Source organism: Lycorma delicatula, chromosome 3, assembly GCF_047948215.1.
Source record: "Lycorma delicatula isolate Av1 chromosome 3, ASM4794821v1, whole genome shotgun sequence".
In the NCBI taxonomy this organism is placed as follows: Eukaryota; Metazoa; Arthropoda; class Insecta; order Hemiptera; family Fulgoridae; genus Lycorma; species Lycorma delicatula.
The window spans coordinates 43,809,285-43,822,828 of NC_134457.1; the positions used below are offsets into that span (position 1 = coordinate 43,809,285).

The 13,544-nt window shown below is 28.0% G+C and overlaps 1 protein-coding gene across 2 annotated transcripts in view; it reads left to right on the top strand.

Moving 5' to 3' along the window:
* Positions 1–13,544, top strand: part of LOC142321539 (protein VAC14 homolog) — a 71,994-nt gene that overhangs the window by 15,984 nt on the left and 42,466 nt on the right. For both annotated transcript variants that reach the window (XM_075359701.1, XM_075359702.1), the window contains 2 exons: positions 4,219–4,449; positions 10,018–10,235. In XM_075359701.1, the coding sequence (XP_075215816.1) occupies positions 4,219–4,449; positions 10,018–10,235 (449 nt within the window). The remainder of the gene's footprint in view (positions 1–4,218; positions 4,450–10,017; positions 10,236–13,544) is intronic.

Sequence of the window (13,544 nt, forward strand, 5' to 3'; positions counted from 1 at the left end):
TGGATAAAACAAATATCTGTGAAGATAAGAATTATTCCCATTAAAATTGGTTGAAATTTAATCATGTGTAAACAGCACATTTTAGCAGAGATTTGATGCTTGTCTGTATAACTAATTGTTCTGTTTTGTCACTTTAAAGCAGCTGTATGTTTTTCTAACAAATGACTGATAATTCTGCCTGTTTTAATGGTATTCTTCTTTCCAATTACAACCCTTTCCATTCTGTTGTAAAAGTATGTATATATCATAATAATTTTGGTGAAGCACATTCATCACAAAAAAGTGAATCACCTCAGCTTTTAGTTAGGTATGAAATAGCAATTAAAAAAAAAATTACACATGTTAAAACCAATGATCAGAAAGTTGTTTAAATATTTAAACGAGCAAAACTCTGTTATTAAATGTACAATAAATTATTATTTTTTTATGATCACTTAATGATATGTAACAGTGAAATTGCACCATTGGGAAAAGAGGTAAATTGATTAATAAATCTTCTGTTTGATCAGTACATAATGAAATATTTATCATATCAGGATGGGTGAATATGCTACTCCACAAATAAAGAACATGAACTGCCTCAGCATTTGCCTGGATGAGTCAGAAGAAACTTTGGCAAAAACCTTGAGCAAAACAGCACTAAATAGTTCACAGTTAACTCTAAAATAAAAAAAAAAAAAGTATTTGAAGTCCATACTAATTATTTAAAATAAAAGCAAGATAAATTGATGAAGATACTACTACTAAACGTAAAAAATAACTACAAAGTAATTCGCAATTCGGAAGGTATTAATAAAAATTATTGGACCACATATTATGTGCATGTTGAAAGGGATGCAGAAAATACAGGTTTAATTTTTGAATTGTTATTATTTAAAAATTCATTGAATAGAACATAGTTTTTTCAACAAAAAAAATCTTAAAATTGTATTTAAATTAATGAGCAGTTCTTGTTAAATGCTTGTTTAAATGCTGATGTTTTGTTAAAGCAATTTATTAAAAATGATAATGGAAGCATAATAAGACACTTTTTTTGTAAGCCAAAGTATGTGTTGAGTTTTTCATAAAAAAAATTAATTGTTTGAAATGGATATTGTATTTTTTTTAAATAAGTGACTATTTATTTTTGCAAAGATTGCACATCATAAATATAAATGCAAGGATAAGTTAACATATTTGATTTTTATAATATCAGTATACATGTTTTATATTTACGGGTGCTAAAAAATGATCTGACAGCCCATTTTTGTACCTTGAAATCCTATGACTTTTTGAGCAGCTGTAAGAGGTAATACTGTATTTCAGATGGGAGTACGAATAAGTATAATAAATATTTAAGGATATTGACAAGCTTAGAGTATGCAAGGTACTTTGTGTTTCCATTTTTTAGCCTAATGTTAATCTTATAAACCATTCTATCACTGCACAGCATCGTGCTTTTCTCAATACGTCATAAATATTTAATTTTTCAATTGGTTTTAGGTAAATTATAATTATTTCTTTAAAAAATGTGGGAATGTGGTATTCCCTTGTTTGTTATCAATCAGTCAATGGCATCAGTTGTATCTGTAAAGAGAAAATCCCTGGAAAAGTGGTTACATTGGTTGCAGTATTTGTAATTCATTAAGATTTATCTTGGTAATGGCTTAATTTTTATATTATCAGTTGATTGATATTAAATTTTGTGTTTATTTCAGTTCTTTAATTAATTCTTTTGTAGATCTTATTTTGTAAAATTGAATACATAATACTCATGGTAGAGACTGTTACAAAACTACTAGTAGATATTACTTTCTGGGGATTGAATGGAAGTGTATGAACCTTAGCTCTCTATTCAGTGCATTGATATCTGAATCCATGTCAACATTTGTTTTATTAATGTTTTGTCATGATCTAAGTGTGGGTAAATTTACAAACCTTCAATGTGTTTCAACAGTTATATAGTAAAAAAAATATACATATATTAATACAAGGGGAGGCTAAAATTAAATGTACACTGAAACTTAATAGAAGTACAAAATGTTACACAAAATTACAAGTGCTGCCATCTTGCAGTTTTCATTTCCCTGCTACTGACATTCCAAAATTTGTTGATTAATGTTCTCTCAATTTCTTTCAGTTGCTATTTTTATTAAGTCAAGTAAACTTCTATGCCAACAAGTCTAAAGACTTGTTGGCATACAGCATGCAGTGATTGAATTTTTAACAGTTTATAAATTGAACGTTAGTGACATTCATATTTGTCTTAACTGTTTATGGTGATGGAACAGTTGAGCAAAATAGTGTGAATAGGTGGTTAACGTACTGGTAAAGTGCATGTTGAGGATAAGCCTCACAATGGTTTACTAGTTTCTGTCACAGATGAAAAGTTCCAAGGAGTTTAATGAATTTATGCAAGCTGAGTTGACTTTAAATTCTTTGCAATATATAGCGATGTTAAAATACCTTAGGAGATGTGTGTGTCGTTTTTGACAATCTGCAGAACTGATAATTCTACTGCATAATAATGCTTGGTCACATACATCATGTGCAACTGCCAAGACTCGTATGACCTTTGGAGATGTGTGTGTCATTTTTGACAATCTGCAGAACTGATAATTTTATAGCATAATAATGCTTGGTCACATACATCATGTGCAACTGCCAAGACTCTTGTGAAGTTGAGATTTGAACCTATACCACACCAACCATACTCACCAGATTTGGTGCCTTGTAATTTTCACTTCTTTCTGCAATTAAAGAGGTATGTTAAATGTTATTTCATGACAGATGATGATGATGAACTGAAGGATGGTGAGGCTATGGATAAAGGAAAGATCATTAGTATTCTTCACTGAAAGAATGAGATAACTGGTTGATTGTTGGGAAAAATGTCTAGTTGTAAGGGGTGACCATGTGGAAAGGTAAATGTAACTTTTTGTAGCAAATATGGCTGTTTGCTTATTTGACTATCTCTTCTTATTTGTGAATTTGTGAGCAACTGTGCATTATATTTCAGCCATCATTGGCAAATACTGAAAAAAAGAGGACCAAAAATGGAATTTATAGCTTATTTGTAAAGACAAAAATAAAAATTAGAAAAAAGAGGAAGACAGTGACAAAGAAAATGAGGCTTGTTTATGCAAAACATTAATATGCTTTCAAGAAGGTATTTGCATAGTTGCTGTAACAGTTTACAAGAATTGAAAGTGATTTAATATACTACGAATTCAGAAATAATCCTGTGTATTTATAATTCTTAATCATCGCTTGAAGATTGTTTTTATAATATCAGTTAGTTGCAATCAATGATTAAAAACTTAGTAATAGTACCCTCTTTTTATAGTACTGATACAATCCATTGCTAATACAAGTACATTAGAGATCTATTGCTATCATTGATTATTCTATTATTATTATTATTCAACATTTCATTTAGTGCTAAGTTTGCCATCGTATTGGAAAATATGATGACAAACTTAACATTTTTAATTGAAAACTTCCAATTTTTGTTACATTTTTGAATATACTTGAAGCCATTTTATTTTAGGACATTTTTCTTAAATGCTATTCTTCCAGATGTTAAGGAGATCCAGACTGAAGTATATGCAGTAGAAGTACATGCATGCAAAAATATGAACATATTTAATTTTGTTTGCAAAAAAAATATCAAAGTTTTCTTTCTTATATTTTATAATAATAATTTTTTAAATTATAATTTCTTCTTATATTGAAATATATGTAACAAATTCATAGAAGTTTGATTAAAATTGATGGAACTTTCTCAGAATCCATTAAAATTTTAATAGTAAATAGAGACAAATTCTGTTAATTTTTTTCATAATAGTATTAAGGATTTGAAAATTATTTTAAGAAGAACAATAACAGTTAAACAACAATAAAATTAATTTCTAATGATGGGTAAATTAAATGATATGATTTGTTAATGAGATTTTTTTTATCAACAGTAGAGGATTAGAGAGAGAATTTAACTTCATATCTCATGTTTACATAGATAACATCTAAACATTTGTTTTAACACAACTTAAAATTACTCTTAATATGGTGTAGACTAGTTTTACTGTGTTTCTTATACTATATTAATAATTAATGTTGCATTATTTATTATCATTATTTGTTATTGCGTAATATAAAACTAACTAATAAATAGATGAACTTTATTATTTATTTTGTAGATATATTACATATTATGTACGTATATGTTTGTTTTTATTTTAGGATACCTCTGATTACACAGAAGTATTGATTCGTCCAATATTAGCAAATTTCAGTGATCAGGATTTGCGTGTCCGATATTATGCGTGTGAATCGATGTATAATGTTGTAAAAGTTGCACGTGGTGCTGTATTACCTCATTTTACAGAAATTTTTAGTGCCCTTAGTAGACTTGCTGCTGATCCTGATCAAAATGTTAAAAATGGTTCTGAACTACTTGACAGGTTAATGAAAGTAAGTATGTTTTTAGTTAGTGAATATATTTTATTTATTTACTTTCTTTAGTTTTCTAAAAAACAAAACTAATTATTTTAAACTTTACCGTTTACAATTTTATGTGTTAAATTTAGTATTTTTTTATTGCAATATTGGAATACATACATGCATTACTTTTCTTTGTTATTAACTTTATTGTGCCAGCTTATATAACAGAATGTACCCCTCTGTATTTAAGACATTACTAGAAGCATTTATTAAATTTAGATGAATTCATGTAAATGTGTACTACTGGAATTTTCATCCAAGAATTTGAAATATTTATGGTGAATTTGTTAATATGAGTATATCTTATATGTCTCTTTAGCAGTATAAAAAACACTTAGAATGAACTGCAAGTTTTCTTGGCTAAAGTTGGTTAACTAACATATCAAAAATATTTTTTATCATGCATATTTGTGACCTTATCTCTTAATGTAAACATTTTGCTTTGAGTTATTAAAAAAAAATTGTTATTTTTTAATCCTATATCAAAAAGTAAACTGTTTTGAAATAGGATCATTTTCTAAATTGTATTTGTAGACCACTTTGAAACTAGCTTTAAAAAACAAAAATGATTATCACCATTTTGGTTAGAGTTGTCATCGCTTGATGTTTTTTACATAAACATTTTGTTTATCAATACTGTTTAAAATGATATGAAATAGGTTCAGATTTCACCTTCAGAGACTTGGTGGTTGGATGGGATGTATGTGGCCAAGCATTGTGTTTCAGAATTCTTGAGTCCGTGGTTTGTCAAACTCGACATATACATCTCTTAAGGAGTTTGAGTACGTGTTTTAGAAAAACCAAAAGAAGGCGTTTCCACATTTTCTGGTGTTACTCATCAGTCACAGAAACTATAGTCGACTGCTGATGTTCATCCTCAGTATTCACTTTATTGGCTTCTGAGTCATAAAATTTTATTGTTCTCTTATTCACAGTATTTCATTACAGTAAATGTCTTCTAGGTGAAAATGAATTTCACTAGCTTTTTGTCACTTTTTCCATTGTTAAAAATTCAATCGCCTCTTTGTTTTAGACATGTTGACATAGCAAGTGCACTCGGCTCCATAAAAATTGCTACTGACAGAAAGTAAAAGTGGCTCATTGAGTTTTGGAATTTAGTAGGGAAATGAAAGTACAAAATGGTGAAATCTGATGTTTTGTGTGACATTTATTTTCAAGTTATGCATTACATTTCACCTGTCCCTCATATTTTTATGTTTATTTCTTTACTTTAATAAGGCATATTAAAATTTATGCTTGCAACTTTTGCAGTCAAATTCAGCTCCTTTTTATTTTAAAGCCACACCATTATGTTTTATCCATATTGTTTACAGTGAAACAGATGTTATTCACTGAATTCAAGTAATAAGCATAGCACAAACAATAATTCACAATAATAATATTAATAAAAACAGGCTTAATAAAGAGGAATTATTCATCTGATTTGTTCAGATGCATTTTTATTTAAAATTGTAAATAATCTCATTCAGTTATGGACGTTTATTATTTTATTTTGAGTATTCATTAATTCATTACAACCAAACATTTTCTTTGTCTTCATTATTATTAATGAATATTTTTATATTACCTTTTAATTCTACAGCTGTAAGTAACAACATTCCTTATTGTAATTCACTTCATAGCTTTGAAGTGCTCATTTCAAATTTTAGTCTAACAAAGGCAGTCATGCAAAACTGGTTAATGAAGTAGGAATTATTATTTGCTACATCTATATTGAGGCCAGAATTATATGAAAAGAAATGCAACACTTAAAAAATTATTTATAAAACAGATGAAATTTTTTAATCTAAGATTATTCAGCTTTAAGATAAAAAACATAACAATTTATTACCATAACATTCTGAACTAAACCCAAGAATTTAAATGTATTGTTTTGGAATTTGTGCTCTTCCTTACGTTATGAGAAAATCTGGGTTAGGTTTGTAAACTCATATTAAATTTACTTTTTAATACTACTAATGCAAACATCAGATCAAAAACTTGTGAAATTAATTTAGTTACAATTTAAAAAAAAATGGTTTAAAATAAAATGGTGGTATAGATTATTAGCAGTATTCTATTCAAAAATAGTATTTTGGGAATGTGTTTTATCAGGTTAATTTAGTTACCCGGAGATAATATGGTTCCATTGAAATGGATTTAATTTCTTCTGATTCATTGTAGTTATTAGGGCTCAAGAGCTCTGGAAAGCTTAGAATTGGATTTATCGAAAGTAGTTGTAGTGATTTAATAGAGAAATATAATACTTTGTTAGTAAAGAAAGAAAGACATGACAAACAGTGAGAGGGTAAGAGGGGGTTTATTCCACATGTAACTCATATTTTAGTAATAGTTTACCTCTATTTGTATTGAACAGCACTTATTTCATTTTTAAAATTCATATAAATAAGATAAGATTAATTGCATCTTATAAGCGAATAGCACAAATAAGAATAGCCTTCGGAAAGTACTCAATCTTATATACACAGGGTTATAAGTATAAAGTTGGTTGGATGCTTACTGTAGATTATGTTATTTAGACACTCCAGATGATTTTGTGTATCCCTTAATTTAATTAGGATGAATTTCTGAGAAAAATAGTTTGGAATTCTTATTAAATTTAGATATTGAAAAAATAATTCTATTTTTTATTTTATGAGGTTTGTTCTAAAAAAGGCTAAACTTTATTAATTACTTGCCAACAGAGATATTTAGTGACATTTGGTTGGCAGCGTTGTGTTCCACATAACCTGCTCTATAACCACATATTCTTGGATTGTTGATATCTCGTTTAGTTTTCATGTTAGTGTTATTTGATTGCAACATGTTTAAGTGTTAGTAGTGAATTTTGTAATGTACAATTTTTTGATGATTGAATGTTTTTCTCTGTCATATCTGTAAACCCAGCTTTTATCTCCCACGATCCTTTGCATGAATGTTTAAATCGTCATCGGCTTGTTCAAGAAGTTGGCAGCAATTGTCCACTTGATGTTCTGTCTGTTGTTCTGTCATCATATGAGCCACAAACTTTTCTGCAACTCAATGCATGTTCAGTTTTTTAGTCAAAATGTCATGGCATGATCTAATCGAGATGCTAACCCTTTCTGCAAGTTCTCTGACAGTCAATTGATGATTTTCGCGCACCAGATTGTTGATTTTCTGAATGTGTGTGTCATCAGTTGAAGTCGAAGGCCTTCTTGGTCAAGAGTCATCTTCAGTTGGTTGACGACCACTTTTAAATTGTGAAAACCATTCGCAGCATTGTGTACGACGTAGAGTATCATCTCCGTAAGCTCCGTAATCTTTACAGAAAACCTCTGTGAAGGTTTTCCTCATTTTCACTCAAAATTATACGTTATATTGCTGCTCCTATTGTTGCTTGAAAAACAAAATATTTTTAAAAATTCTTTGATCCTACTCATCTTTACGTATGAAGTCATAGTTAAAAGAAGATGGCTGGTTAGAAGTTCAATAATTAAAATATTTTTAATATTTTCAATATTTAAATATTTTTTTTTTTAGTATGTGAAAAAAAAAATTAAAATATTTTTTCATCCAGAGGTATGGCATTCAATGAATGCCATACCTCTGGATGAAAGGCCAAGATACTACCACCCAATTTATGTGTAGTTAAATTCCTAAATATTTTAATTTCATACAGCAGGAGATTAAAGATTTTCATATTATTTATGCTATATCAAAGATTTTTCTACTTTTTTACATGTTGATATATTTGTCTCTAATCTAGAAAAGCCATACTGTTTAATATCTTACAAATAATTTTTTCTACAGTGGCATCCAGAGTGTTTTCTATACTTCGGTTGGTGATACAACTATTAGTATATATATTTTTTTAATTTTTATATAAAGTTTTCTGACTGAGTTTGATTGAGTGTCAAAACTTCTTATTTGCTAGTTTTGGCTTGGGTGAAATAGTACACCGATATTTCATCGCAAAAAGTTAACATGAATTTTTTTTGTATGTAAAGCCCTTACACACTTTATATATATCTAGTTTAATAACTTCTTATAATGTTCACTTTACAACTTGATTTATTTTTAATCTCCTTGCTCTAGCTCTGTTGCTGGTGCAGCAGCATAGCTATAAAGAAAAATTATAGTGATCAGCTCAAATTTGGGTTTCAGGGATTTTGCATTGTCATCGTTTCAAGATCCCCTTCCAAAAACCACAATGAAATTACTTACTAAGTTATTTAAATTTGCAAAATTTTAATTTAATTGAATTTAGGTTGGGGAATATTCAACATTTTTTATAAATGATTTTTCCTTGTATATCAGAACCAATTAACACAAAAATTGAAATTTCACTTATATATATATATATATATATATATATATATATATATATATATTTCATCGTTGGCTTCGATCCCATCAAGCAAGGGAGCATCATGATACCCACATTTTTTTTAGCCTTATTGAATAATTTGCACCAAATCAGACCGTCAAGTAAATAATTGCTGCAATGAATAAATTTTTAAGTTTCAAAAAAAAGAAAAAACTGGAGGCTGAATGGTGTACCCTACATACAATATCAGTTTTTTTAACTATAATGTTCCAGATTAAAAATCAGATTGTCTAGTATTAATATAAATGTCATTTCTCTTTTGTCTTCAGTCATTTGACTGGGGTTTGATTCAGCTTTTCAAGATTCCCTATCTAGTGCCAGTCATTGCATTTCAGTGTAATCCTGTACATCCTACATCCCTAACAATATGCTTTACATATTCCAAACATTGTCTGCCTGCACAATTTTTCCCATCTACCTGTCCCTCCAGTTTTCAAGGATGCCTTAAGATGTGGTCTATAAGTCTGTCCCTTCTTGTAGCTATATTTTTCCCAATGCTTCTTTCTTCATCAATTTGTTGCAACACCTCTTCATTTTCCATTTTATCCACCCATCTGATTTTAAACATTCTCCTACAGCACCACATTTCAAAAGTTTTTCCTTTTTTTTCAGGCACTCCAGTTGTTCAAGTTTCATTTCCTATAAAGCTATGCTCCAAACATATACTTTCAAAAATATTTTTCTGATGCGAGTGTTACAAGGACTGTTTAAAAGAGTGGGTCCATGGGAACTTCCTCTTTTTAATACTTAAAAGTTTAAAAACTTATTTTTAATTTTATGTAGTTTCTGATACTTTTTCAAATAATGGTTACATTATTAAAAATGTTGTATGAGATAGCTATTGAGCAAGGGGCGGCCAAATTGGACTCAATTTTTCTTTGTTAAACATTTTGAGTGTTTTTAACAGTTATACTCTTAATATTGCATCATTTTTAATTTAAAAATATCATTTGATCAAGGGACCCAAATTTTACCCAATTTTCTTTGTTGAACATTTTGATATGTCTGCAAATATAATCAAGTACTGCATAATTAGGTCATTAATATTTAAAAACTCTATAGCATATTTGAAATAAAAATCTGTTATGGAAAAAGTGAGAAAAATCATGCAACTCTTTGCCAGATTTTTAGTTATAAATTTATAAAATTTTGTTTACTTCTTGTTTTAGGACATAGTGACGGAGAGTGCTACATTTGATTTGGTGGGTTTTATGCCTTTATTAAGAGAACGGATTTATGCTAGTAATACATTTGCCAGACAGTTTGTCATATCATGGCTGGCTGTTCTAGATGCAGTTCCTGATATCGATCTTATTATTTTTCTTCCTGAAATTTTGGATGGTATTTTTCATATGCTTGAGGACCCTACACTTGAAATTAAAAAAATGTAATTTTTACTTTATTTTAAATTAGCTAAGAAGTCAGTTTAATAAAAATAAATTTCTTTTCTTACTGATTTAATGTGAATGATTTTCTGTTTTAAATTCTTATTTTATAATTTTATTCTTTTATTATGTTTTAAATGTACTATAGTATTGTTATTTTACTTATTAATTATATTAATTAATTTAAAAGATAAATAATTAATTTGCTGTGTTTAATAGTTTCTTCTAATTAAAAAAAGTAATGACTATGCATTAAAGTAGAACAAGTATTTTCTGGTATAAGATCTTGGTATCATGTAAAATGAAATCCTTGGCCATTTAAATTGTAAAGAAATGTTTTTTTCCAATTTTTATTTGCTTTTATTTTTGTCTTCGAGAAATTTTTTAAAACCTTTGCACATACTTAGCCAGTGAATATGTAGGAGAAGACTATATTAGGAAAAAAAATTGTTGCTATTTAGGTTGATAAAATTTCTGTTTGATTTTATTCCTTGAAATCTTGTGTAAAACACATCTTAGTTAGTAAAACTTTTTCACAAAGAACCTTTTTTTAGTGGATTGTTCAATTAAAATTTTAAGTTTTTCTTTAAAGATGTATAAAATTATATTTTATCTAACTTTATCTGTTGAAAAGTTTTGCTAAAATTAGATTTAAATAAAAATAATACTGATAAATGGTACTGATTTCAATAAGATCAAAATTTAAAAAAATGTTTATTTTTTTAATTTTGTAATGCATATAAAAAGGAAAAGTTTTTTAAATTGGGAATTTTTCTTTCTCTTTTTTAGTCAATAAATAATCTATCATGAATGTGTAAATGGTGACAAAATTTTATTTACTGTTAAAATCATTGTTTGAAATTGCAGAAAAAAATTATAGAAATTATGACAAAATAGCAAGCAAATGATTTCTGTTATTATTACAATTAAAAGTTTTGTTGTAAATTGCCTGCAGAGGCTAAAAGTGTATATAAAGTATATTTAGTATTCTATACAGTCAGAAAATTAAAAAAAAAAATTAAAAGTTTTTAGGATTGCTTTTGAGAAAATTAGTTTTGTGCATTTACAAATGATTGATTATGTCTAATTCCTGTCAAAAATATTAATTTTTTTTTTGTTGGTCTAGCTTAGGCTGATTTATTATTAATCATAATTTTTTTTTTTGATTTCTGTGAAATCATTGTTTACAAATTTATTAATTTATTAGAAAGTGAATAAAGATTATTTTTATTTAACAATTAGTTGATTAATTTTTTATAAAAACAGTAAAATAAAGTTGTTTCTTCTCTTTCCCATTCACCTTTTTTTTATAATTTGAAAAAAAATGTAGTTAATAAAATTAATTTTTTTTAAATTAAAGATTAATACTATTTATGTTGACTATAATATGCTATATGTTTCTGTAAAACTTATTAATTAACAAACATTGTTCTTAGACATGTTTCACTAACATTTTGGAGCAGTGTATATAAGGGAGGGGCAGTAAACCTATTATTTTTAGAATAATAAACAATAATAATTGTAAAGAGCTTGTTTTTATTTATGTGCTAGAATTAAAACTATATATATATGTATGTGTGTGTGTATGCGTGCACGCACGAGTGTATGTGTGTTATTGTTGAAACCCAATCCTTTCTGCATTCACTGTGACTGTCTGACCACCTTTGTCAAAGAAATGCAGACTGATGATTCCAAACTTCACCAACCCACGCAATGCTGTGACATTCTGTAAAAGGTGGATGCTTGTGCAACTGTTTTGGATTGAAACCAATACCAGAAGTTCTGTCTATTAACACAACCCAACAGGTATAAATGGGTTTCATCACTCCTTATAATTACTGTGTTTTCTGTCATTATTTCCAACACTGTGAATCTTTCTAATCATGAGGGGTCAATTCTTGAATTATCAGTTTATAGGGATAGAAATTCAAGACAGAACGCAGTATTCTTCTGACAGTTAGATTGGGATTGTTCAAAGTGTTCACCCAAATGCTGAGATGGCTAGCTTTAATTGCCTGCCTTATCTGTTCAATGTTGTTTAGTGTTTTTACAGATCTCAGCCTTCCCAATGGTTTTCTTTTTAATACTGTCCTGAAATTCTCTATCCACAACATGATCATGAGAAGGCACAGTACTGTGTCGGCCAACATTGAAATTTTGATGGAATCTTTTCTGTGTTAGGACAAAGGAATCATTGTTTTTGAAAAACATTTCATTAGCAAAACTATGATGTACAGCATTCTACAGCTCTAGGGTGACTGAAATGGCAGCTACTTGTGAAGAGTGGAGTCCCCACTTACCCACTCTCTCTTGATCACCACTACGCATGCAAAAAGTAATAAAAAAATCATCGGTTTTTTCTATCCCACTCTGTATTATTTGTTTCTTCTTGTGAAAAAAATTATATTAATTTTCTACTTTGCAGTATTAATATTAGTCTTTCTCATGGGTATGATAGTGTAAAACTAATTGTATACAAGAAGCACCGGTAAAGTAATGTTTAGTGTATACCCTGTCCCTGAAGTGAAAATAATTAAGGTGTAATTTGTACTGTTTGCATTTTGTTGAGCTTGTTATGATGTTGTGTAATAATATATTTCATTCAGTAATCAAGGCAATAAGAAATCACTTCAATTTTGTATCTATGCCTGGCATGAATGACATTTTGTATGCAAGACAGGCAGTCTTACATATAAATTGATCGATCGCCAGCCTATTAAATGTTTATATACAAAGTTTGAACATTGTTTTGCTTTATTTTATATTCTTATTTTAGATTATGTAATTGAAATAAGTTTAACGAATTCCTTCATGAATATGTGCACTATACAGTGGATCTGTTATTATTTTTTTTTTTTTTTAATAAAAAATGGCTAAAAATATTTTGCTTTTTATCAGTTTAAAAAAATTTCATGTACTTAACATTATTATAAATTTGTTATATGTCTTAAAGTATGTATTTGAAATAGAGCTGAATGATTATCGATGAAAACTATTTGCTTGCAATATTTTTTTAATTTCAGAAATATTTTTTTATTGAAAAAAAACTACTTTTATATGAAAAATGAATTTTAATTTATTTAAACAAGTTAAATAAAGTAAACATGAAATTGAAATAAAAACTTATTTAATATCAACTTTATTGAGTTTAACTATTAATAAAGTAATAAAGGAAAAAAGCTTGATCAACACTGTATACCTCATTGTCATAAAAAATACAGTGTAGTGAAAAGAGAAAAAAAAAACATTTTTATAGTTGTAATATGTGGCAGTAGAAGGAAAAATATCAGGAAATATGATCATTTTGTTGT